General features: G+C 34.9%; 1 protein-coding gene across 10 annotated transcripts in view; it reads right to left on the bottom strand.

Annotated features, from left to right (window-relative positions):
- Positions 1-7,433: 7,433 nt before the first annotated feature.
- LOC105492828 (PHD finger protein 20 like 1) overlaps positions 7,434-25,910 on the bottom strand; it is an 80,698-nt gene continuing 62,221 nt past the window's right edge. For 9 of the 10 annotated variants that reach the window (XM_024796329.2, XM_011760097.3, XM_011760095.3 and 6 more), the window contains 5 exons: positions 25,158-25,257; positions 23,389-23,584; positions 20,095-20,455; positions 18,653-18,815; positions 7,434-17,204 (listed from right to left, as the gene is read on the bottom strand). In XM_024796329.2, coding sequence (XP_024652097.1) covers positions 17,062-17,204; positions 18,653-18,815; positions 20,095-20,455; positions 23,389-23,584; positions 25,158-25,257 — 963 coding nt within the window. In that variant the 3' untranslated portion in view covers positions 7,434-17,061. The remainder of the gene's footprint in view (positions 17,205-18,652; positions 18,816-20,094; positions 20,456-23,388; positions 23,585-25,157; positions 25,258-25,910) is intronic. The other variant, XR_011606725.1, reaches the window with a different exon arrangement.

A 25,910-nucleotide genomic window follows, 5' to 3' on the forward strand; every position in this document is an offset into this window, starting at 1 on the left:
TGGGTTTGTCAGAGGAGGCAGAGTGTGGAGCTGTGACTTTTACCCTGCTGGGCAGGAATGAGCTTCCTCTTTCTGCTGTATCAGGGGAGACCTTGTAGGGAGCCTGAACTTCTGCTCTCATCCAGTGGTAATAAGGTGTCACTCTCCCCCTTGCCACTTAGGTGGTGTCAGAAGAGACCTAGTGAAGAATCAGGACTTTCATAATTGTCCAGCAGTAACAAGGCCATCTCCAAGTGGTGTCCATGAAAGGCCACGTGATGAGCAGTAACGAGGCAACCCTGACCCTCCCAGGCGGGGTGGCATCAGCAGAGAGAAGAGACTGAATTGCCATCCCCGCCCAGCAGTACAGAAAAGCACAACAGCTTCCAGGTGTCAATGGAGTAATAACTTGGACTTCCAGCCCACCTGGCAGTAATGAAGTGGCATCTCCTGTTTCCCAATGCAGTGATGTCATAACAGTTCTTCTAAAATGAGATCCAGAGTTTCTTAACACCCAAATTGTTCAAGTTTTGATCAAAAATCGTTAATTGTACCAAGAACTAGGAAAAATCTCAACTTCAGTGAGCAAAGACTATCAATATATGCCAGCATCTGGTGACACAGATATCAGAATTATTTGATATGGATTTTAAAACAATCATAAAAATGCTTTAGTGAGCAATTATAAATGTATTCAAAGCAGGTGAAAAAAATAGAATTTCTCGGTAAAGAAATAGAGGATATAAAGAATAACCATATGGAAATTTTAGAACTAAAAAAGAAAATAACCAAAACAAAACACTCAATATATGTGGCTTAACAACAAAATGGAACAAACAGAGAACATAACCCAGGAACTTGACAGAACAATAAAACTAACCCAATTTGAAAAACACAGAGAAGAGAATATGAAAAGAACCTCAATGACCTACAGAACTATAACAAAAGATCTAACATTCATGTTATCAGAATGCAAGAAAGAAAAAAAAAAGGTAAAACTGAAAATTTGAAAAAAATAATAGCTGAAAATTTTTCCAAATTTGGCAAAAGCCATAAAACTACAGATTTAGGAAACTGAGTAAACACCAGAGTATGAACTCAAAGAAACCAATACCAAAACATATCAAAGTCAAATATCTGAAAATTAAAGACAAAAATAACTTGTGAGAGTAGCAAGAGAGAAACATCTTTCCTACAGAGGAAAAACAATTTGAATAATAGCAGATTTCTCATGAAAAATAATGGAGGGCAGAAGGTTATGGTACGACACTTTTCAAGTGCTGAAAGAAAGGAATTGTCAGTCCAGAATTCCATATCCAGTGAAACTATGTTTTTTTAAGAATGAGGACAAGAATCAAGAGATTCTCAGGTGAAGGAAAACTATTTGTCACCAAAAGATCTTCCCTGAAAGAATGGCTAAAGCAAGTTTCAAAACAGAATGAAAATGACAAAAAAAGAAATCTTGAAACATTAGTAAAGAAAAAGGAACAATTAAATGGAAAAGAAATGGGTAGATGTGATAGTTCTTTCATCTCTTCCTGAGTTTTCTAACTTATCTTTGATGATTGAAACAAAAATAACAACACTGTCTGATGTGGTTTTAACTAAACAGAGAGGTAATATTTAAGACAATTATATTATAAATGATGGAGGGTAAAAATACGAAAAAGGGATAAGCTTTCTATACTTCACTAAAAATGGGAAAGTTGCCAATACCAGCACATGATATGTTATGTGTGTATGATGTAACACTTAGAGCAGTCACTGGAAAAGCTCTACAAAGAGATACACTCAAAAAATGTCAAAGATAAATCAAAATAGAATTCTAAAAAAAAAAAAAAAAAGTTAAGTAACTCACAGAAAGGGAGAAAAAAGAAAATAGAGAAATGGAAAACAGAGAGAACCAGCATGGCTCATGCCTGTAATACCAGCACTTTGGGAGGCCGAGGCAGGCGGATCGCCTGAGGTCAGGAGTTCAAGACCAGCCTGGCTAACATGGCGAAACACCGTCTCTACTAAAAATACAAAAATGGGCAGGGTGGTGCACACCTGAAGTCCCAGCTACTTGGGAGGCTGAACCAGAAGAATCACTTGAACCCAGGAGGTGGAGGTTGCAGTGAGCTGAGATCACGCCATTGCACTCCAGCCTGGGTGACAAAGCAAGACTCTGTCTCAAAAATAAAATAAAATTTAAATTAAAATGGCAGCTTTAAGCCCCAAAATATCAATTATTACAATATGGTTAAAATTAGTACAATATTAAAAGACAGAGGTTGGCAGAGTGTATAATAAAATATGACTTACCAATATACTGTCTACAAAAAGTTCACTTCAACTATAATAACATAGGTGGTTGAAAGTAAGGAATGAAAAATGATGTACCATGCAAATATTAATCAAAAGAAAGGAGTGGCTTTACTAATATCACACAAATAAAAAATTAGCAAATAAAAATAGCAAATAAAATTCTGAGGGACAGAAAGGAATATTGCATAATGACCTAAGGATTAATCCTCCAAGAAAAGATAGCAATCCTAATGTGTATGCATTAAACAACAGAGCTGCAAAATAGGTGAGGCAAAAACAGATAGAACTGAAAGGAGAAATAGACAAATCAATTGTAATTGGAGACTTTAACACCTCTCCCTCAACAACTGATAGAACAACTAGACTGAAAATCAGCAAGGATACAAAAGAACTCAACACCATCAACCAGTAGCATCTAATCAACATTTATAGAATACTCCATCCAACAGAGAAGAATACATGTTCTTTTCAAGCATTCATGGAACATATACCAAGATAGACCATATCCTGAGCCATAAATGTTGACAAATTTAAAAGAATTGAAATCATACAGAATGTGTTCTGTTAACAAAAGGAATCAAAGTAGAAATAAATAAGGGAAAGACAACAGGAAATTTTCCAATCTCTTAGAAACTTAGCATACTTTAAGTATCCCCTGGGTGCTTAAATGGAAAACAGAGAGGACCAGCATGGCTCATGCCTGTAATCCCAGCACTTTGGGAGGCCATGGATCAAAGAGGAAGAGTCAAAGGATATTTTAAAATACACTGAACTGCATTAAAATATAAATACAACATAACAAAATTTGTTGAACACAGCTAAAGCAGTACTGAAAGAGAAATTCATAGCAAAAGTTTATAGTAAAAATGTTTACATTAGGAAAAGGAAAAGTTACTCATTAACCAGGTAACTATCAACATCTATGGAAAAGGGATGAAACAAGAAGCCAAGAGCATTTAGGGAAGAATTATTCTCATAGACTGAAAATCAGGAATGAGGCAGAAGCACTCCCAAGTTTCCCAAAATGCCTCCCTCCATACTCTGCCTAAGTCCAGGGGTCTCTACCATTAAAGAAAGAATGGTTGACACTTGGAGAGGAAAAGACCATCCATCAGAGTCACCCTGCATTCATCAGAGTGGTTCTGGTCTCCATGACACTCTACCAAGAGGACTAACTATATGACCTTGGACAAACTATTTAATCTCTCTGTGCCCCAATTTCCTCATCCACAAAGTTGTAATGCTATTAGTGCCCATCTTCATAGGATGATATAATTATAAATGAAGTAATAAATATAAGATGCATAGTAGTACCTGGCATGCAATAAACACTTGATATCATTTTTCTTGAAAAAATGAGAATGTTTCAATGGTGGTAGCCTCAGATGCTAGTCTTATTTAAGATGCATCTCCTTATATTGAACATACTTGAAACCTCTCAGTTTTTATTTCTCCTTTGAGCCCAATGTGAAACACTGAAGGTGGATGTATCTGGCCGTACTTCTACTGGCTCTTGTGAACAGCCATACACAACTCTGTCTCACACTGGCTGTTGCCCTGGAATTTTGCAACCCTCTGAAATCTTACCCTTGGGAATGTTTCCTCCTTGTCCCCCAATTTTTTTCAGTGGAAATATCATTTTTAGCTTACGGAGGTTTTTGAAGGCTGTCACTCTATGGGACTGGTAATGATTAGAAGCCCGTTGCTCCCGAAAACACTGCTTTTCTTTATTTTGTGTCTTGAGTAGTAGTTGTTTTGCTACATTGTTTTCTGCTGTAGAGAAATATGACACTGACATTTTGTTTTCCACTATGGTTCTCCCCTTTGCTTTCTGAAAGGCCCAGCCTGTTTTCTAATAGGTTAACTAGCTTAAGTCACTCTCCTTTCTTTGCTGATTCATTTTGGGCTGGGATGGTTTGCCGGATTTGAGACTTTCTTTTTGTTCTGTTTTTTGTAGAAATATTTTTAAACATATGCCACTAGATTTTGTCCACCTGTTTCTCTCAGATCTGAGGAAATAAAATCAATATACTCTGGGACTGCCCAAAGCATTAGTCATTCAGAACTATCTTGTCCACTGCCACTTTCTCAAGTGTCTCTGTCAAGACATTCTGCCATGTGACCAACAGTTCAGACATGTACACTATCTTGTTTTGCCTGGCCCCTTCATTGGCTCTCATATTAGTGTGCCTCGCTTTAAAGCCATCATTCTGTAAATTTTTCAGGCATGTTTCCTTGGGGCATAAGTAGCGTCTGTATCTCCACCACTGCATGAAGATGGCTGCCTCACCTTGAAACTCACTAAAACCACTTTGAATACTCTGTGTGTTTGGTCCAATCTTCTTACATCTGTCTAGGTTTTCTGTAAGCATCCCATATAGTAGCCCATTCCTCATGGGATGGTTCCCACTTACTGAGCTCTCTATTTGTGGTTTTAAGATGGAACTTCTCAACTGTTGATTGATCCTAGTTTTCTCCTTGAATAAATCCAACAAAAGAGCCAAGATCTTCCAAGATCTCAGAGTGCAATGTGGTCCAATCTTTCCAAGGTTGTTTTGATTTGTAAAAATTAAGATGTTTCTGCTTTCTCTAGTGTCTACTTTTAGATCAATTGAATTCCCTGTGCATCTCCACTTCCCACTTGTATCAGCCTACCCTGGCCTTCAAAGCCCTATTTTATATTTAAATCTGACCAGTCTGCCTTCACAGATTGCACCCTTTCTTCAAAGCAACACTCTCTTCTATCTTCCTTAATTTTGTTTTCATTCTTTCAAGGCTTCTGTGTTGATTGTAAGAAAGAGACATATTTTTCTCATGACTGCATTTCCTCCTTGATTTCCTGAGCCAGCCTGATTCCTAGAGACAGTGTGGTGCAAGGATGAACTTTAAATTGCCTGTGGGTTTGTAATAATTTCACTGATTTTTTTCTTTCTCAAAATATAGCATATTAAAATTATCCTTTCATATTCCTTTTTCAGAAATAGAAATTTGAAGTTTCTAATTTTTTAAAATTAGTAGACTTTACAGTTTCTGATTTACAGAAAATCGAGCAGATAGTAGAGAGTTCCCATATACCCTCCTTCCCCATGCAGTTCTCCCTACTGTTCACATTTTATATCAGTGGTGCATTTGTTACAATGAACCATTATTGGTGCATTCTGAACTACAATCCATAGGTTGCATTTTCACTCTTATCTCATATAGTTTTTTCTATAACTTTTTATTTTGAAATAATTACAGACTTACCCAAAGTTGCAGTAGTAGTACAAAGTTCCCATATACCCCTTATTCAGTTTCACCTAACGTTAACATCACATCAGAACAATACTATTAACTGAACTGAATACTGTAATAGAATTTCACGAATTATTGCACTAATGTTCCTCTTTCTGTTCCAAGGTCCAATCCAGTATTTAACATTTTATTTGGCTGTAACATCTCCTTGGTTTCATCATAGTCAACAAATTTGATGTGTATGTGTTCTTTAAAAAAATTTTAAAAAAGACTTTGGTGAGATAACTCACATACCATATAATTGGCCTATTTAAAGTTTATTAATTCAACAGCTTTTGGTACCTTGACATAACTTTGCCTCCATCACTATAAATTTTAGAATGTTATCCTCAAAAGAATCCCCCACCCTTTAGCCATCATCCTCCACTTTCCCCCACAGCCCTAGTCTAATCAATCCAGTTTCTGTCCTGTAGATTTTTCTATTTTGGAAAATTCATATAAATTGAATCATACAATATGTGGTCTTTTGTGATTGGCTTCCTTCACTTAGTATGAGGTTTCCAATGTTCATCTATGTTGTAGATGTGTTGTAGCATGTATCAGTAATTCATTTGTTTTTATTGCTGAATAATATTCCATAATGTAGATACACTACATTTTATTGATCCATTTATCAGTTGGTGCACATTTGTGTTGTTTCTGCTTTTTGGCCATTATAAAATAATACTGCTGTGAACATTTGTAAATAAGTTTTTATGTAGACATGTTTTCATTGCTCTTGGGTACATCAATATCAGACAGAACAGATTTTAAGACAAGGAGTATAACTAGAAACAAAAAGACATATTTAATAATAATGAAAAGGTTAACATGCCAGGATATAAAAAATTATACATACACACAAACACAAACTACAACAGAGACCCAAAAGCACAATGTAAAATTGATTTAATTGAAAAGACAAATAGACAATTCAACCGTTTTAGTTGGTAATTTCAATATCTCTTTCTTAATAGTTGATATACCAACTAGAGAGAAATCAGTGAAGATATAGTAGACCTGAGCTAAACTCTTAACCAACTTGACGTAACTGATATATATAGAACATTTCACATAACAATAGCACAATACACATTCTTTTCAAGTGCACATTTAATATGCTAGGCATAAAACAAGACTTAATAAATTGAGAAGGACTAAAATCATATACGAATATTCTCCAACAATAATGGGATAAAATTAGAAATAATCAACAGAAAGAAATCTGAGAAATCCCCATGTACTAGGAAATTAAACAACATTTCTAAATAATCCATGGTCAATAAGAAATCACAACAGAAATTAGAAAATCTCTCTCACTGAATGAAAATAGAAAGTAAAACATGCCAAAAAAGTATGATATGCAATTAAGTCAGTGTCTAGAGGGAAATTTACAGCTTTAAATGCCTAGATTCAAAAGAAGAAAGATCTAAAATCAGTAATCATAGTTTTCACCTCAAGAAGCTAAAGGAGGGAAAAAATAAAGGGAAGAAAGAAAGGAAATTCAAAAGATCAGAGCAGAAATGAATAAAATATGAATCAAAACACAACAGAAAAACTAAAATAAAGCAACAGTTTCTTGAAAAGGCTAAAAAAAATGACAAACTTCTAGGTAGACTGAGGATTTGGGGTGAGGGGAAGAAGAGAAAGGAAGGAAGGAAGGCGGGAGAGAGGGAGAGAGGGAGGGAGAGAAAAGCAGCCAATTATAAAATCAAAAATAAGAGACATGACTAGAGACTAACCATAAATTAAAATAATTTTAAGTGACAATTACAAAAACTCACATTAGACAATTAGATGAAATGTACATATTCCTAGAAAGATGCACACTTCTAAAATGAGCTCAAAAAAGAAATGAAAAATCCGAATATCTATATTGATAAAATATTTTTATTTTATCAGTAATCAGTGATTCAAAATCTTCTCCAAATGTGAAGGCCAATCCCAGTGGTTACACTGGTGAATTCAACTACACATTTAAGAAAGAAATAATACTAACTTAAGTCTTCAGAAACTACAGAAAAAAAAGGAACCCTTTCCAATTAATTTAATAGAGCCAGTATTACCCTGATATCAAAGCCACACAAAAATCTTACAGGAAAATAAAACTACAGAACAATATTCCCATATGAATACAAATATAAAAATCCTTATCAACATAATAGCAAGTCAAATCCAGCAATATGTAAAATGCATTTTATATCATGACAAAGTAGGGTCTATTCTGGGAATTCAAAGTTGGGTTAACCTCTGAAAGAATTCATGTACTACACTATATTAAAAAATACAAAAGTTATACGACCATGTCAACAGAAACAGAAAAACACATTGTCAAAATCCAACACCCATTAATAATAACCATAAAAAAACTCTTAACAAACCAGAAACAAAGGTAACTTCAATCTGATAAAAGGCATGTACTAAAAATTTAAAGATAACATCATCTTTAATAGTGAAAGACTGCATGATTTCTCCCAAGGGATGAGGCAAGAATGTCCACTCTCACCTCTTTTATTCATATTGGACTGAATGTTCTTGCCTGTGCAATAATGCAATGAGAAATAAAGACATACACATTAATAAAGAATAAATAAATGTGTCTCTATTCATAGAAAACGTAATTTATACAGAAAATCTTAGGGAATATATAAAAATTCTAGGACTAATGAGTGATTTCAGCAGATATAAGATTTTAAAAACTCAATTATATTTACCTGTTCTAGTAGTAAAACATGTAAAAATGAAGAAAACAGTTCCATTTAAAATATAATCAAGAAAAAATACTTAGAAATAAATTTAACAAAATAAATGCAAAATCTGAACACTCAAAACTACAAGAAAACTGCTGAGAAACAAATACGTAAATTCTACACAAATGTAGAAATATACCATGCTCATGGATCAGAAGATTCAATATTGTTGAGACAGCAATTGATCTCTAGATTCGGTGCAATTCCTGTCAAAATTCCAGCAGGTTTTAAAAGAAGTTGACAAGCTGATCCTAAAATGTTTATGGAAGTGCAAAAATAAAATCTAGAATTAGCAAAAACATTTTATGGAACAACATAATTAGAATTATGCTACCTAATTCCAAACCTTACTAGAAAGCTATAGTAATTAAGACAGTCTCATGTTGGCATAAAGACAGACATATATATTAGTGGACAAAGAATATAGGGTGCAGAAATAAACTAACATACTTATGGTTACTTTTCTCTCAAGAAAGGCACCTAGGTAATTCAAAGGGAAAAAAGATAATCTTTTCAACAAATGGAGCAATTGGATATTGACATGTAAATTAAAACAGTAAGATAAGCCAGGTGCCGTGGCTCACGCCTGAAATCCCAGCACTTTGGGAGGCTTAGGCAGGCGGATCACCTGAGGTCAGGAGTTCAAGACCAGCCTGGCCAATATAGTGAAACCCCGTCTCTACTAAAAATACAAAAATTAGCCGTGTGTGGTGGCTCATGCCTGTAATTCCAGCTACTCAAGAGGCTGAGGCATGAGAATCACTTGAACCGGGGAGGTGGAGACTGCAGTGGGTCGAGATCACACCACTGCACTCCAGCCTGGGGGATAGAGTGAGACTGTCTCAAAAACAAAAAAACAAAAAACAAAAAAAACACCGTAGGATAGCACTGCACACTTAAACAGCTAAAACCTTAAACACTAACACTACCAAATGCTGGCAAGGATATGGAGCAAGTGAAACTCTCATTCAATTGACCATGATTTTTAGGTCTATATCTGGATTCTCTGTTTTTATACTGTGGATCTACATCTCTATCTTTATGCCATGTCTATACTGTCTTGAAGATTGTAGCTTTATAATCAGCCTCAAAATTAGAAATTGGATTACCTCCAACTTTGTTCTTCTTGAAATTTCTTTGGCTATTCTAGGTCCTTTGCATTTTCATATACATTTTAGAATAAGCTTGATAATCTATTTCAAAAAGTCTTCTGGGATTTTAAGTAGGATTGCATTATATTTACAGGTCAATTTTGGGAGAACTGACATTTCAGCAACACGGAGTCTTCCAATCCATTATCCTGGTATATCTTTCGATTTATGTCATCTTTAATTATTCTCAGCATTGTTTTTGTAGTTTTCTGTATATACCTTAAACATTTTTAAAAATGTATCTGTATATTTTGATACTGCTGAAAATAGCATTTATTTCCAATTGCTCATTGCTAATGCACAGAAATATTAGTTCTGGTAGCATTTTGGTAGATTCCTTAGATGTTTCCAGGTACAAAACACATCAACTAAAAATGTTTCTTCTTCCTTTCCAATTGGTTTACTGTTCTTTTTTTTATTGCCCAGTTCCATCTTACCCTGGCAGGACCTCCAATACAATGCTGGATAGAAGTCGTGGTAGTGAACATTCTTGCTTTGCCCCTCATCTTAGGGAGGAACATATTCTTTTGCCACTATGATGTTAGATTAAGTTTCTTGGTATGTGCCCTTTGTATAGTTATAAATTATAAATTCCTTTCCAAATTTAATGTGCTCACGGGACATAATTAGGAACCTGAATTTGCAAACTGTGTTTGGCATTAACTCCTGCTTCAGAAGAGGCCTGATAAATTATGTTCGCATGAGGAATATGAGAAAACATATTCTTAATTTTGTATTTTTTCAAGGAATAAAGAACAGAGAGCTAATGGAAAATAAACTTTTATCTAATATTATAAATGTACATTGGCATTTAAATTTTTTTTAAATAGCTTAATACTAAATGGGAAAAAATACCTGTGATTGTAACATTGAAGATGCCAGCTAATTTTCCACAGAGCAATGCAATGGAATACAAAATGTACTGACATTTTGTTTTCTTCTGAAAAAAATCCTTGCTAAATGTACTCTGTTGAAAATCCCTGTGTTGTCAATGTTCTCAGTTGTAACAATGTTGTAAATGTTCAATGTGTTGAAAATTTAAAAATCTAAAAATAAACAAATTCCTTTCTAATCTGTTTTCTGATCATTTTAAATTATGAATGGATGTTGAAATGTGTGAAATACTTTCTTTTATTAACATGTAGTTTGTATTGTTTTTTCTTTTTCTTTTTTGAGGCAGAGTCAGGCTGGAGTGCAGTGGCGCGATCTCGGCTCACTGCAAGCTCCGCCTCCCAGGTTCATGCCATTCTCCTGCCCACCCTCCCGAGTAGCTGGGACTACAGGTGCTCACCACCATGCCTGGCTAATTTTTTTGTATTTTTAGTAGAGATGGGGTTTCACCATGCTAGGCAGGATGGTCTCTATCTCCTGACATTGTGATCCGCCTGCCTCAGCCTCCCAAAGTGCTGGGATTACAGGCGTGAGCCACTGCGCCCGGCCATAGTTTGTATTCTTTTATTGACATGTTTTATTACATTGATTTTTGAATATTAAAGCAACTTCATATTCCTAGGAAAATACTCAACCTGATCTTGATATATTATCCTTTATATCGCTGGGTTTGGTTTGCTAATATTTTGCTGAGGATTTTGTATCTATATTCAGGAGGAATATGTATTGATCTTCTGATTTTTTTTTTTTTCTGGTTTTGGCAAGAGGTCAAAGTTCATCTCAGGACATAAAGATAAATTTTTTTTGTACTTTCTGCCAGTGTTTACGTAAAATCGAGATTACATCTTCCTTAAATGTTATAATAGAATTCACATTTAGGCCTGAAGGTTTTTTCTGTTGTTTTGAGAGAGGGCCTTGCTCTGTCACCCAGGCTAGAGTGCAGTGGTACAATCACCACTCACTGCAGCCTCAACCTGGGCTCAAAGCGATCCTCCCACCTCAGTCTCTTGAGTAGCTGGGACTACAGGCAGGTGCCACTACACCTAGCAATTGTTTTATTATTTTTATTTGTAGAGACAGGGTGTTGTTATGTCACCCAGGCTGGTCTCAAGTGATCCTCAAGTGATCCTTCTGTTTTGGCCTCCCAAATTGCTGAGATTACAGGCATGAGTCACTGTGCTCAGCCTAAATTTTTAATTATAAATTCAAATTTTTTGATTTCTTTTTTTTTTCCCTTTGGTAATTTGTGTAGTTTGAGAGATTTTTCCATTTCAGCTAAGCCTCAAATTTATGGAAATGTATTCACTGTGTTTTAAAAAACTCTGTTGGATCCACACTAATGTCCCCTTCCTCCATTCTAATTACTTATCAACCTCCTAGACAGTATCAATTTTTGTTCTGTTCAAAGAACCAGCTATTTCTGTATTTTGTTCATTTAGTATTTCATTGGTTCCAGCACTATCATTATTTCCTTGCTATTATGCTTATTTGGCTTTAATTTGCTCTTTATCTTCTGGTTTCTTAAGGTGAAATCTTTTGTCGTGATTTTGTACTTTTATAAATGTAAGCAAAAGCTAAAATTTCTAACATTGATTGAGGTGTATCCCACAAATTTTGGCATGTTGTTTTCATTTTCATTCTATTTAAAATATTTTCTAATTTTACTTGTATTTTTTCTTGGGCTCACGGGTTATTTAGAAGTACACTGTTTAATTCCCTAACATTTGGGAACTTTTCAAGACTATCTTCCTGGTATTGATTTCCAATTTAATTCATTTGTGGTCAGAGAGCATATTGTGCATGATTTCAATTATTTTACATTTATTGAGACTGTGTTATATTTACCTTTATTGAGACATGTTGTTTTATGGCCTAGCATACAGTCTATCATCTTTAGTGTTCCATGTACACTTAAAAAGTATGTTCTTGTTGGACAGAATTTCCATAAATGTCCATTTTAAGTCATTTTGGGTGATTTTTGCTTAAGTCTTCTATTAATACATCTTGACTTTGTCTACTTGTTCTATCAATTAGTGCTAAATTAGGAGGGGTGCAATGGCCAACCACAATTTTAAATTTTTCTATTTATTCAGTGATATTAGTGCTTGCAGTATGTATTTTGATGCTTTTTAAAACTGCAGTGCACCATTTTTTGTGGACAAAATATGAGCGGGTGATAAAGACCTATAATTATACAAAATAATATTCTGTTGGTAAGTAAAATGGAAAGGCAGAAGGGAGAATATAAACATGTAAAATCTCTAAATGTTAAAGAAGATTGCTCCATGTATTTTAAAAACAGATGTTGGTAAGAAACAAAACTGTATTCTCATTCTATTATATACATTTAAAAATACTGTAACTGGTTTATTTGAATATGTCAATATTTGCAAATTGGAAATCATCCTTTGCAATAGTTTAAATTTACAGACAACTTCAAGTGGAAGAATCAAAGCCCCATTGCTCATGGCAGTGTCTTCAATTATGCATATTCATATTAGCTTTTTCCCTCCCCTCCCACACCTTTGTTTCTCCCTCATTTCAACTTCCTTGGATCATTTCCTGAATAAACTAAGTACAATCAAGTCTTACCTCTTGCTCTACTTTCAGGAGTACCCAAAGACAGTAGGTATCAAGAGTGAAATGCAATTTTTCAAAATTTCTTTAGAGAGGCCACTCGTAGTCAAAAGACATGAGAAGATCACTGTTTTAATTAACATGCATCATCTATTTCCCCAAAATCCCTCCACCTACAACTCTATCTTTGTCTCCTTGTACTCTCCTGTTGAAAAATATTTATGTTTCCATTAGTCTATAGACTGTGATCTTATTAATCCCATATCCATCCCCAGCCTCTAAGCTTAATAGCTGGCACATGGACAACCCTAATGTCTAATGAAAGTTCTATTTATTAACAGTTTCTAGGTACTTTATTTGCTTTACTTAATTCTCAAAACAAGGCTCTAAGCTGGGCATTATTCCCATTTTACAGATAAGGACAGTAAAGTTCCAAAAGATCACACTGCTAGTAAATTACCAAAGTGAAAATTTGAGTTCAAGACTGTTCCACTATATTATTAATCATTGATGTAGTTCCTCAATAGCTTGGTATAATGCAGGATACCATGAAAGACTTTCAGCAATGGATTACTTCTTATAGGAAGAGAAATGAAGTTTGAAGGATTGTCTGGGTTTACAGAGGGACAACAAACAGTTGAGAATTTTCCAGAAGAGGAAAACAATATGAAGGTAATAGAGGAAAACAAGTGTAGTCCATTTAATAGTGAGGCTACATTTAAATAACTTTGAGGATTATATAAATTGCAAAAGATCCAGATTACAAGGACCTGACATGGTTTGAAACAGGGAGTCACTAGACATTCCAGAACAGAAAACTGAAATGACAATAATAGTTGAAGCACATATGTTGGAAAGAGACTATGAACTTGAATAGCACAGGATTTGAATCCTGAACCCGCCCCCTTATGTCTTATCTATCCAGGATAAGTTTCTAAATGTCTCTATCCTTCAGCCTCATCTAGAAAGTGATCATTTTACCTTATTTTATGAACAAATTAGATACTGCAGGTAACGTACAATGCATGGAACAGTCTGGCAGTGACAATTTTGATGAATTAGAATAAAGGCAAAGTTACAGTTTCAGAGGCCAGTAGTAATATCTTCATGACATTATTTTATAAAAAATGTTGGACTTTCAGTAGGATTGAGGAGTAAGAAGACAACATTATCTGTTTTAATGATATGGACATGAGGGAGGACTCGGTGTCTGAAGCCTGGACTCTTAGGGTAACGTTATTAACGGAGACAGTGAAGTTGGCAGGATACTTCGTTTATTGGAGGGGAAATAGTATGCTTCATTTTGAACATGTGAAATACGAACATCTGAGAGGAAATAAGACAGTGGAAATGAGTGTTAGGAAAAGGGATTTTTACCTGAAATTTAAAGAATAACCAAGTTGTTTTCGAAGTACATTACTCTTAAGTTTGGAAATAAATCAGTAGAACCACAAACAAGTATGCGGAAGTACATCAGTAACATACCAAGAGGGAGCCTTCTCTACCAATGCTCATTCTGTTCTGCCTGGGTGGCAAATAAAACATTGTCATTTCAAGAAACACTCTCTCTAGTTTATTGCTTCTATTTAAATACATATAGTGATACTTAAAAAGACTAAAAGGACAGAAAATAATCTCATCTGAAACTTTTCACAATGGATTGACTTCTCAGAAACTAATTCACTCTCTTAAAGAAGAAAAGGCTCAGCCTACTAGTCGTGAAAGACTTCAGTCGATTGATATACTCTATATTAAATGAAAATATGCATAAAAATAATTTGATTTAAAGATCTAAATTTAAAAATTCAGATTTCCAGTTCATATACATATAAGCAGAGCAAAAACTGCAGTACTCTAATAATAGAATTTTCAATTTGCTGGATAACAAATAAATTGATCTCATTTTCAGAAACAAGAACAAATGTGCATGAATTTAACCGTATTCACCGGAAATCGAGAGGATGAATGTTACTAGGTACAAAGGGTCTTCTGTGTGTGTGACAAGAATCTAGGCAACACCATTATTCATAGGTTAAGGATGCTATTTGCTCCGTATCTGAAAAAAAGAAGATATAAATTCAATGTCTAGAATGAAGGCATGACAGGGAAAATATTAGAGCCATTATTTCAGAACGCAAAGGAAAAATAATAGTATTAATCATAAAACATAGACATTAGCAAATTTACTCCACACATGGAATACAGGCACTACTTTTTTACTTTGATATGCAAATTTAAGCAATTACCCCACAAAACCACCTCTGCTAAAGCTTTTCATTTATCAGTAAGATCTTCCACAAAGTCAAAGTATGACAAGTAAATACACAGGACTATATTTTCTGTCTGTTGATCTTTGGCACATTTGTCAAGTTGGAGAATCTCAAAAGGCAAAAAAATTTCTGACTGTTTCGCACATTCTTTTAATCTTTACATCAAAATATAAGGCCGCAAAAAGGCAAGCTGAAATTTTAGGATATGTGGAATAGTTTTAATAAAGAGTTTTACATACAGTACCCTTACATATAGAACAATGTGTTTGCAAATTTAAATAATATCTGAATGTACAGTGGCATGTATTCTTATCAAAGATAAATTCAAGTTTACTGTCTATCAGTTCTAAAATGCATTTTTATACAGATTGTGAGAACTGATAAACAGAATGAGGCATGAAATATTCAAGTGTTATATGTCATCAAATAGCCTCCTCTTAACAGTCTTTTTCCCCTTTTAAAAAAATTTCAAAACCTATACATACATTTTTAATTTTTAAAAACAGTCTGTTAAAAGGTAACATTTCATGTTAACCACCAATTCGTATAGTCTATAGTAATAAAACTAGATATGTGATATAAATATGTGTAGATTATGTACATATGTACGTTGAGTGTTTGTTTAAAACAAGCATACACACTTACGCATACCTGCGTATGTAGCACTGGGGGCGCATACAACTCACATGAGTACTGGCAGACAGTAGGACCTAGGCTCAAAATCCAGCAAGAGCATAACACAGCAACTTAGTTGCCTTTGGTTTCAGAATTTTGTCCATTTGTGATCAAAGCTAAAAGTTTTGAGTGTGCATGTATTTTTTAAAAATAAAATTCATCTTCAGAAATGAAGCTTTTCCAGTATTCCACTACTAGCAGTTAAAAAAATCCACAGCCACAAATTATTTTGATATTTCTGTCACTCCTCATCCCAGCTGAGGTTATTAACAATTTTTTTTTTCTGAAGGCAAACACCAAGCATACTCAGGATCAAACTGTACGTTGAGCCTGAATACTGCCATTCAACTATATATATGATATATATAGTACAGGTGATACATAGCTTTTGGATGGACTGGTGGCACTATGTAAGACTTAGGGTGGGAGAACTCCCACAATATTTAAAATCCTCTTTCCAGCAGAATCATGATCACTTGGCACATCGGACCCTTCTGCAAGCCAGTTTGTTTTTAATGAGCTTAATGCCTGCAATATATTCCAATTATTTGGTGTTTGTTTTTTAAATACATTCATAACGAAGTAAGAATTCCACAACTGTTTTCCCCAGAAGTGAGACTTCCACTGTCAGTTTTCTGATTAAGAACATTCATCGCCCAAGAAACAGCTCATGATCCTGTAAGTTTAAATACCCTAAATTTCCGTACAGCTGGATCAACTGCTGAGAAGACAGTTCTTAGAGCAACCCTGTAGAATTCTCCAGAATTTAAATTTCCTTTACAATTTTGTTTTTGGCCAAGTGCTGGTTTATAAACGTAGATCTTTCTATTAAAAACTATATAAATATACCATATTTCTTTCTACAGGTATCTTGAGCTTCATGTAAGCAACTACTCAAAAATTCTGCCAACTTGAAATCCCTTAGTATACATTATATTCTACTTCATTGTTCCTTGGCATATAACACATTCTCATTTGCAGCTTGCTCATGAATTTGTTTTTAAATACTAGCTTCCTTGATAAAGTTGTTCTTCATTTTTCTTTCCAAGGTGCCATGCTATTGACATCACAAATCAGTGAATGACCAGACATTACTAAGCTTTTAAATTATCCACTTAGCTGTCATGTGGATAATAAAAATGATTTGACTGAAGAAAGCCACATTCTTTCATTAAGTGTTCACTGTTGTCATACGGAGCAAAGAGTTGCTATCTGCTGTACTTTGCCCATGTCAATTAGGAGCTGCTTTATGTGGCGTTTAAGTTGGGGCAATCTTGCAAGAGGATCTGGTGGCTCCAACTCCCCTGTGAAATCAAGCCAGCTTTCCAGAACTAAAAGAGAGAAGAAAATAAACAAATTTAAACCGCAACTAGAAGAACAGTCAGAAAATGAAACATTAGAAAGTTGGAGCTGTGATAGAGTTAAGGGTTCACTTCTCTGTCTTTAAAAGGCCAACATACTCAAGACATTTCTAAGAGGTTAGTGTCCTGTCATCCCACCCCACAGAGTTCTAGTCGCTCTTGGCAATTTTTATCTGTCATTTAAAATAATTTTCCCCTTTATAGGAATTATATGTTTATATATAAGGGGGAAAATACATACACACACATAAACATATACACATTCTAACTTCATTTTGAAGGTCTCCTTTTACTCACTTGTGGAATAAGATACAACAGTTTCCTATAGCTGCTCAAGCTTTCTATTAATTTAGACTCATCATCTCTACACGAAACATACCTAATCATATTTTTTAATCCAGAAGTTCTTTTTAACAAAGAAAAGGAAGTAGCAATTTCTCAGTGTTCTTTTCAGTTCCACTATTTTAACACTACTTTTTAAAAGACACATTAAGCATATTAAAATTCTAGGCAGAATGCAATTGATTATATTCTATAGTTTTTATTAATGTTTCCTTTGGAAATCTACGCTAACAATACTAAATAGTGTCAAGATGCATTTTCTTTTCTTCAACAATTGACTCAAAACATTACATTAACTCTACAGTTAGCTTATACCCACACGGAAGAGGCTTCCAAAATGGGTTTCCATTCCTCTCTTCTTTTCTCAAGGGGGAAAAAAAGGAGTAGGAGTTCTAACTTAGTGTAGAGGAGAGACATCACGTGCTTATACCAAATTTTAAAAAGTAGAGTTGGGGTGCAGAATATCGTCTAAGATGTTAGGAAGAAACAGGAGTCAGAAAGCATTAAGAACAACATGGACTGAGAATCAAGTAATCTAAGTTACTCTAGTTTTGCAACTATAAAATAGTGATAGTATCTTTCTTGCCCACTTTTCAGGCCTCCTGTGTGATGATATGATTTTAAAATATAAAAGAAAACCACTTAAGGTTTACCTACTTAACTTTGTAGAAGTTTTTGTTAATTTAACAAGTGCTAACCAAAGTAAACAATTTTCAAAATGTTTTCATATTTCAAACATGCTTAAATTCCTTATGTTGACTTCCAAAGAAAACTTACTTCAACGAAACTAATAAATTTATTCCATAAGTGATCTATCTGGAGCCTGGCAGATAGACAATATTTAATAAATATACATCTTAAAAAAATAAAACCAACCTAAGATCATACCCAGTCATATTGTTTTAAGCGTAAAAGATCCCAAATGTGTTAAATACAATACAAAGGGAGTAATAAAGCCCCATCAATATGGAGAGTATCTGTAGTTTTCATCCCATAATTTAAGAATTTTAAGTAACTTCTTCATAGTAACAATAAATACACTATAGTAACTGTATTTCAATTTTTTCTTAAATTACCATCGACTTCTTTTTCGATTAGGTCCATCCTGCTGGTAACTTCATTCTGCACATTTTCTATGTGTGTAAGGAGATTGAGCTGCCACTGAAGATGTGAGTCTCCTGGGTCTTCAGTGCCCTTTTTATCATTATAAACAAATACTGTATTCCCTTCAGCTGGATTCTTCTCCAAAGGACCATTGGAAAATAAACACAAAGAACGGGATGAAATGCAGTCATTGAGGTAAGGATACATGAAACACCTCATCACTGGTAACAGTTAGTGAGATCCAATCTGACTCCTTGGGGTATCTTTAAAGAAGTACTGCTACATAACCAAATTCCAGCTGGTGGTTCTTAAGAGCAGATGCACCCACCACCTCCCTCCACCATGCCTTGCACGGTGCTACACAGGCAAGAAGGCTTCAATAAAATGCGCTAAATAAAAGAAGTCACTAATTCTATTCTGTAATTAGAATTCCTGACTAATTTAGACTGGCCTCTTCCTCAATTAATCTCAACTGGTGATATAAGTGGACATAAGAGGGGAAAGCAATGATGAAAAGAAATCAAGAGTATTTCCAAAGACCAGTATAAAATCTAATTAACTGTAGACTGGACTTTACTGTTATAGTACAGTAAATCAACGAGGGGAGGGAAAGGCAAAAACCTTTTACAAGTTTCAAAAGTACAAACTGCTTCACATACACATACACACACACGGACACACAATGTGCATTTAGATTTGGCAGAGATAACTCATTTAATATTAAACAAAATAACTTACCACAAACTTTATGATATGAAATACAAACATTCCAATTCAGTTAAGTACTTATTTATAGTAATTACTTGTTGAGGAATGCAGAAAAATAAAAAAAAAAAAAACAAACTAATTTTAAAGTGGCCTCATTAATTGAAAATCAGTAAAAAATAAAGGTGCATTTCTAAGATAATCCCAGTGAACAGGAAATAAGTTTATAGATGTCCAATGCACATAGATCTGTCAGAATTCAGCTTACTGAATAGTGGGATGCATTGACAAATATGCTAAAAATTTTTAAAAAGACAATTAGAGTGCCACCTTTTATCCAACTCACATAAAGAGGATGACAAATCATTATACCCATATGCACTTTCACAGTCTTACACACAGACATTTTCATTTTGAATACAATGTGGTTCATTTTTTAGAAGCATCTAAATGTACTTATACAATTGAAACTTTTGTTAGAGTAACAGTTTATTGAATTACTACAATTCTGAATTAGGAGATAATCAAATGTTCAAATGGCCAGTGTTTTCCTGTAGGGAAAACAAAAAAAATCTCCTTACTTTAACAAGGTACTGGGGAACTTGGAAATACAAGTAAAATCTAGGAATTCAGTATGTCTTATTTTATAAAATTTTCCTTTGTTGTCCTATCATAGTTTCCAAGCAAAGAAAAAATGAACCTGTTTTACCTTTTCAGGCATTCCGTGTTCTTTTGCTGAGTACTGTAAACGGTTTTTGTTTCTCATGTGGAATTCTTGTTCTTCTTCCAAACTACTAACATCATCATCATCTGAGCTCCCAGGGTCTGCGAGAGATTTACAGTCCTGACCAAAACTCTGCGGCTTTTGATAGCTGTGCTCACTTGTTATATAAGTTCCTTCCATTTTTAGGGGCAAACGAGGTGGTTCTTTATGGTTCTGTACACATTTCTTTTCTTCTCGATTAACTGTGTCTTGTGCTACTTTTTTCTCTACCCCAGCTATTATTTGATCTTGGTCTTTTCGTTTCCCAGAACAAGCCCAGAGATGAAGGTCAGGATGACGTTTATTCCTTAAAACAAAGTTGGAAAAACAGCAGTTCAGAGAAAAAAAAAAAAATCTATTAGGGCGAATACAATAATCTATTTCAGAACTAGGTTAGGAGGAGATCTAGTTCTCAAGACAAAAGCAAAGGTATTCTTTAAGTTAACTCCCTCCAGGATTTCATCCAAAATTTGAATTTCTCAATTAAAGAAATAATACTCAGAAAAGCAATAACAAATTTAATTGTGTTGATAGTTCATATCATCATTTGATACATGCATTTCTTTTTCTACCGATTTTTCATTGTAAAATTTGAAAAACTTTAACGTGAGCATATTTTAAAAACTTTTATTCAGTCAAAAAGTGTTAATTCCTGATGACAAAAATCCTAAATATAAATGCACAGAAAGTAAAAATTTCTTCTCCCATGGCAAACATAAATAACTGAGGTATAATCTTCCAGACTTTTTCTGTATACCTAAAATCAGTTCTTAAATGGATAAGTATACACATCTTCTTTTGACACAACCAGGACACATATAATCTGCCTTTTTGTACGTAACATGCTATGGGCATCTTGCCATATCATGTCATACAGATAGATTTCCCTTACTTTTACTCTAGGGCTGAATATTTACAAATGTACCAGTTGAGTCGACCAATTCCCTACTGTTATATGTTTGTGTACCTGTGTGTATCTTTGCGTACAAGTCAGAATATTTCAGTCGGATAAATTTCTAGATATGGAATTGCTGGATAACATGCACATTTATATTGATAGGTACTACCCAAGTGACCTCGAAAGGGATTATACTAATTACAACCCCATCAACAATCTTTGATAATGCCCATTTATCTCGTCCTCACTGAACATGTAAGCATGATATTGTACAGTTAATTCTGCAGTAAGTAAAACAGGAATCCAATCATCAGAGCTGAAGTGAAAGGACATTCGGGAGATATAAACCTTTCAAAAGGCTCAATAATGTTTGCATATTAATAATTTCCAAATTTGATAATACTGAGTTAAATTAGTTCTCTTCCAATAATACTCAAGTATTGTTTCTGAAATGATAAATTTTATCATTTGAATCCCTAGTAATTTAACATTCAGAAAATACTAAAACTCTCAATCAGGAAAAGGCATAGTAGAAGAAAAGCTGGCACTGTAGTCCAATAGTCCAAGGGGCTGAATTCTGCTGTGCCATAAAGAAGCCTACACAAATTATAAAATCTCTGTCTTTCACTACCCAACAATGAAATGAGGTCGCTTATTATAAGGATTAAATGAAATATCACATGAAAGCACATGACATGTAGGACTTTCAATAAATCGTATAAAATAACAGATATTATGATTTAAAATATTAACATAAAGAGGGCCTATAAGTATATGAAACGGAAAGGGTCCAATTAAAATCTTTGGCAAAATTATGAATGCAGAGAAACTCACACCGATACCAAGAAGGAAATCAGGTTTTAAAAAAAGACCTAATAAATTATTCCCTCCCTTAAGTCTTAGCATTTACATGGCCTTTTAAAAAACAAATTCATATTCAGGCTTATGATAAAAAAGAAGCAAATTTTATTCAACAAATAGTTACTGGGTACTTACCCTACAGTATCAATTGGAGACAAAATGATGAATAGGACACAAGCCCTATTTTAAAGGATCCCATGACTTAGTAAGGGGAGACGGGCATTAAAAAATTAAGTATGCCAAAGTACCTGACACCAGTATGCGTGGAGTTTGCCAAGAAGAACGTGGTCAACTCTAGTTGGGCAGGTAATTATGAAAGGCATCTGCTAGGGGCACTAGTGTTAGAAGCTTATCCTGGGTGTGAGTAAAGGCCTAGAGCAATGGAAAAGCTCGCTTCATTTCGGGATTATGGTTTGGGATAGCTGAAACATTTGGGGGAAAAAGCACAGTGAACATGTGGCAACAAAATGGTAGACAAAGTATGTGTCATGGAAGGACTCAGTTCATTGGGCAACAGGAAGATGCTCTAGTACATTAAGTTGAAGAAAGACAAGCTCATAATTATCTTTTCCTAAGCTTACACTGGCAGCAGTACAAAGAAAGAGCTGATAGAGTACAAGGCTGGAGCCACAGAGAATGGACAAGCATGGCAATCGTTCATGTGAAATCTAACAGCCTGGCTGAGACAGTACCGTTGGGAAGGGAGAGAGGAATGGACTGAACAATGTTCACAAATTGCAATGGATAGGATGTGAAAGACACAAGGATGAGAAGGGAAGGAGAGGATGGGGCAAGTTTCTGGCCAAGGCAAGTGCATCCAAATGAAGAAAATCTTGTGAAGAACCAGTGAATCATCCTGTTTTTACTTAAAATGTGGGTTTTTGTTTGTTTGTTCTTTTAAAGAAGAATTCCAGTTAGGCATTAGGAAGGACTGGAAATAAGGACTTCAAGAATATTCTGATACGTTCTTTAGGGAGACTCAGACTTGTTTAAGAGAAAATTGTACAGGATTACTAACATATTTGGTGCACAGCAGAGAAGTGAATTTGGTTTTTAGGCTCCCTTCATCCCCTCTAAATCAATCTTTATTTAAAAAAAAAATACTCACCCTGCTTAGAATCTATTTCATCTTGATAGCATTCCTGAAGGAGGACACAATGTATAGGGTTCACCACAGCAACTGCACTTAATTTTGCACATATGGTAAGCATACAAAACAGTGGGACAGGAGCTAAAATGTGTTGAAATACTAGATGCTATATACATCTTTAACCACACTTACACATTCTAGGAGAATAGGCAGGAAGCACCAACGCATCCAAAAGGTTGTTAATCTTTCCTTATTTTTAAAAATGAAACTTTATTCAAACACCTGTTCTCTCCTCCAAACTGTTACTGTGGACCATCAAAAGGCCGACAGTGTTGGTTTGAATTAAAACGTCCACGGAAGTGTGACTCTCCCTTTGCCACCCTTCACTTACTTTAGTATTCCAATCTTCAGCTGTAGCCCGTGTAGCACTTCTGTAACACCATAGACATCAGCAAGCAGGTGATGTGTAGAAACTATTTTTTTGGCATTGAGATGAGAATAATTTTCTTTGAAAAATGATAACCCGCACATTCTCCCATTATTCAACCACTCCTTATCATAACGATATTTTGCACTCCACCTCTGACCTGCAGATGAAATTGACATTAAATCACAAAGGATTGTACTTATTCGGATTTTTCTTCAACTGCTACCCTACTAACGTTGCTCATTAAGCAAGGCAAGATCTAGCACTAGGAGTAGATTCAAAAAGAGTAAGACAGCGTTCTGAGGAACTGGTGCAGGAAGAGCTCCTCACACCTTCAGCATTCCTGCCCATCCAGGAGAAGAAACACCATTAAGGACGTGGTCAGTGGTAGATGACACTTGCAAAGGGAATGAGTGCACTGCTTTCAATTTTTTGTAGTCATCATTTATCCTCTAAAAAGGCTCAAAGGGCTGGATAAAAACTAGATAGGGGTTATTTCTTTCACTAACCTTTGTTTTGAATTGGATGAACCATAGAGTTCTAGTTGAATGAATCGGAACCCTTCCCCCATGTGTGTGATTTCACAGAATCCTATGAAATTCCACATCCTCCATGCTAATACAAATTAGATCCTATTACAATGAGGTGTTTATGTGCCTGTGTCCCATACTATACTACTAGCTGGTTAAAGGCATGGTTTAAATCAATCATCTCACCACAGTGGCAAATAGAAGCCATCCAATAAATGCTTCTGAATAAGTAACAAATGTCTACATTTGTTACTGAATAAATACAATGAATAATGAACACTATAAATGTTGGTGAATGAATAAACAAATGTCTACATTCATATGGCTGTGAATAACTAATTCTCTTACTTCTTACTGTGACTTTTTTGTGACTTATTTTGATTTTTTTCTTTTTTGCCAATAGTCATGGAACCAATTCACCACATGCCTATTATTTGAGAAAACCTAGTTATTTCCTGCCTGGAGGTTGTAGTTAAATTTAACACGCAGAATATGCTCTCTGAAGATCCTCTAGCATAGAAGGCACCAAGTAGACAGCAGGGTGGATTGAGAGTCAAAAAGCACAGATTCCATCTCAGTCGGCCTCATCAGTAAAATAAAGGCATCACAGGCAGTGTTCTAAGACCTCACCTGCTCTACAATGAGTCGAACATGCAGAACTGCCACGTCAGTAGCGTGCAAGTTCAGAACGCAGATCTACTCCGATTGCCACAAATAAGCCTAGCTAGAAATGGATACAGAGGAACAGACAGAGGCTAATTCTTCTCCAGGAAAAAGTTACACCTCTTCTCTTCCAGTAAGATAGTAATTTTGTTGATAAATATATGCTAATGTATTTGTCTAAGTAATCAATGTGGAAAATAAAAGTGTAACAGTGAAAAAATATTTTAAAATTTTAATATGGAAGTTCAGTCTACTTGACCAAGAAGTACAGTGAGTCCTCACTAAGTGTAATCAATAGGTTCTTGGAAACTGACACATTGAATAAAGAAATGAATTGTACCATAAGCTAATTGATACATACAAGTTAAGTTCCTATGGCATATAGCATGCTGTTTCATTTGGAGCCATAGTTTCCAACAACCTATCAATGACATCATGTGAGAACTTGCTATAGTGGTGGTGAACACAGCTGATACACTCTGGAATCCTGGAGGAGACATGGAGGCATCATGGCAATCAGCACGGCGCAGAAAGCCTTACCCGGTGGGTCCCGGCAGATATAGCAGATGTACTGCTCTGGAATGCTCTCCTCCAGCAGCCCCATGCACACGCTGTGTTGCCAGCACAAGCACTCTTCACACTGCAGAAAACAGAGGAGTATTACGGTCATCTGATCCTCACTAGGAATAAGCTAGGAATAAGGATACATGCCCTTTCTTTGAATTGGCTGGCTTGGCTTCTTACTGCCACTATCAGTTCCATTCTTATTCAACATAACAAAATCAAGTCATGACTTAAGATGAATTTTGTCTTTGAAATGGTCAACTACTTCAAGAACTTTCTTTTGTTGCACCTATTAGAATATGCTTTGATCAAGTGATTAAATCATAAAAAAGTCATAATTTCTCTAATTCCCACTAACATTTAGGCAATTACATCATAAAACTCTTAAAATAGTTTATTAAAATGCGGAAATTAGAGGAAAATAAAAGAAAGTTTGTACCAGTGTCTATAGCAATGATCTCTTAAAGTACTGCTTGTGTCGTGAAGCTATAAATTTGTAATTCCCTCCAGAAAACCACTGAAAAATGGGAGGGAAAAAAGATTACTCTCTCTTCACGCTCTCAACTAACATCTCCAAATCTTCTGGCATCACAAAATTTGGGTTATGCTTTCCTTTTACCTTAAATATATCTCTCCTACAAGAAGAAGTTGTTAACCCTGCAACAAAATTTTTCTTTTTTTAAGAATACTGGAAATTTTTATCTTTTAATCACTGACAAGTGAAGGGTG

This window comes from Macaca nemestrina, chromosome 8, assembly GCF_043159975.1.
Source record: "Macaca nemestrina isolate mMacNem1 chromosome 8, mMacNem.hap1, whole genome shotgun sequence".
In the NCBI taxonomy this organism is placed as follows: domain Eukaryota; kingdom Metazoa; phylum Chordata; class Mammalia; order Primates; family Cercopithecidae; genus Macaca; species Macaca nemestrina.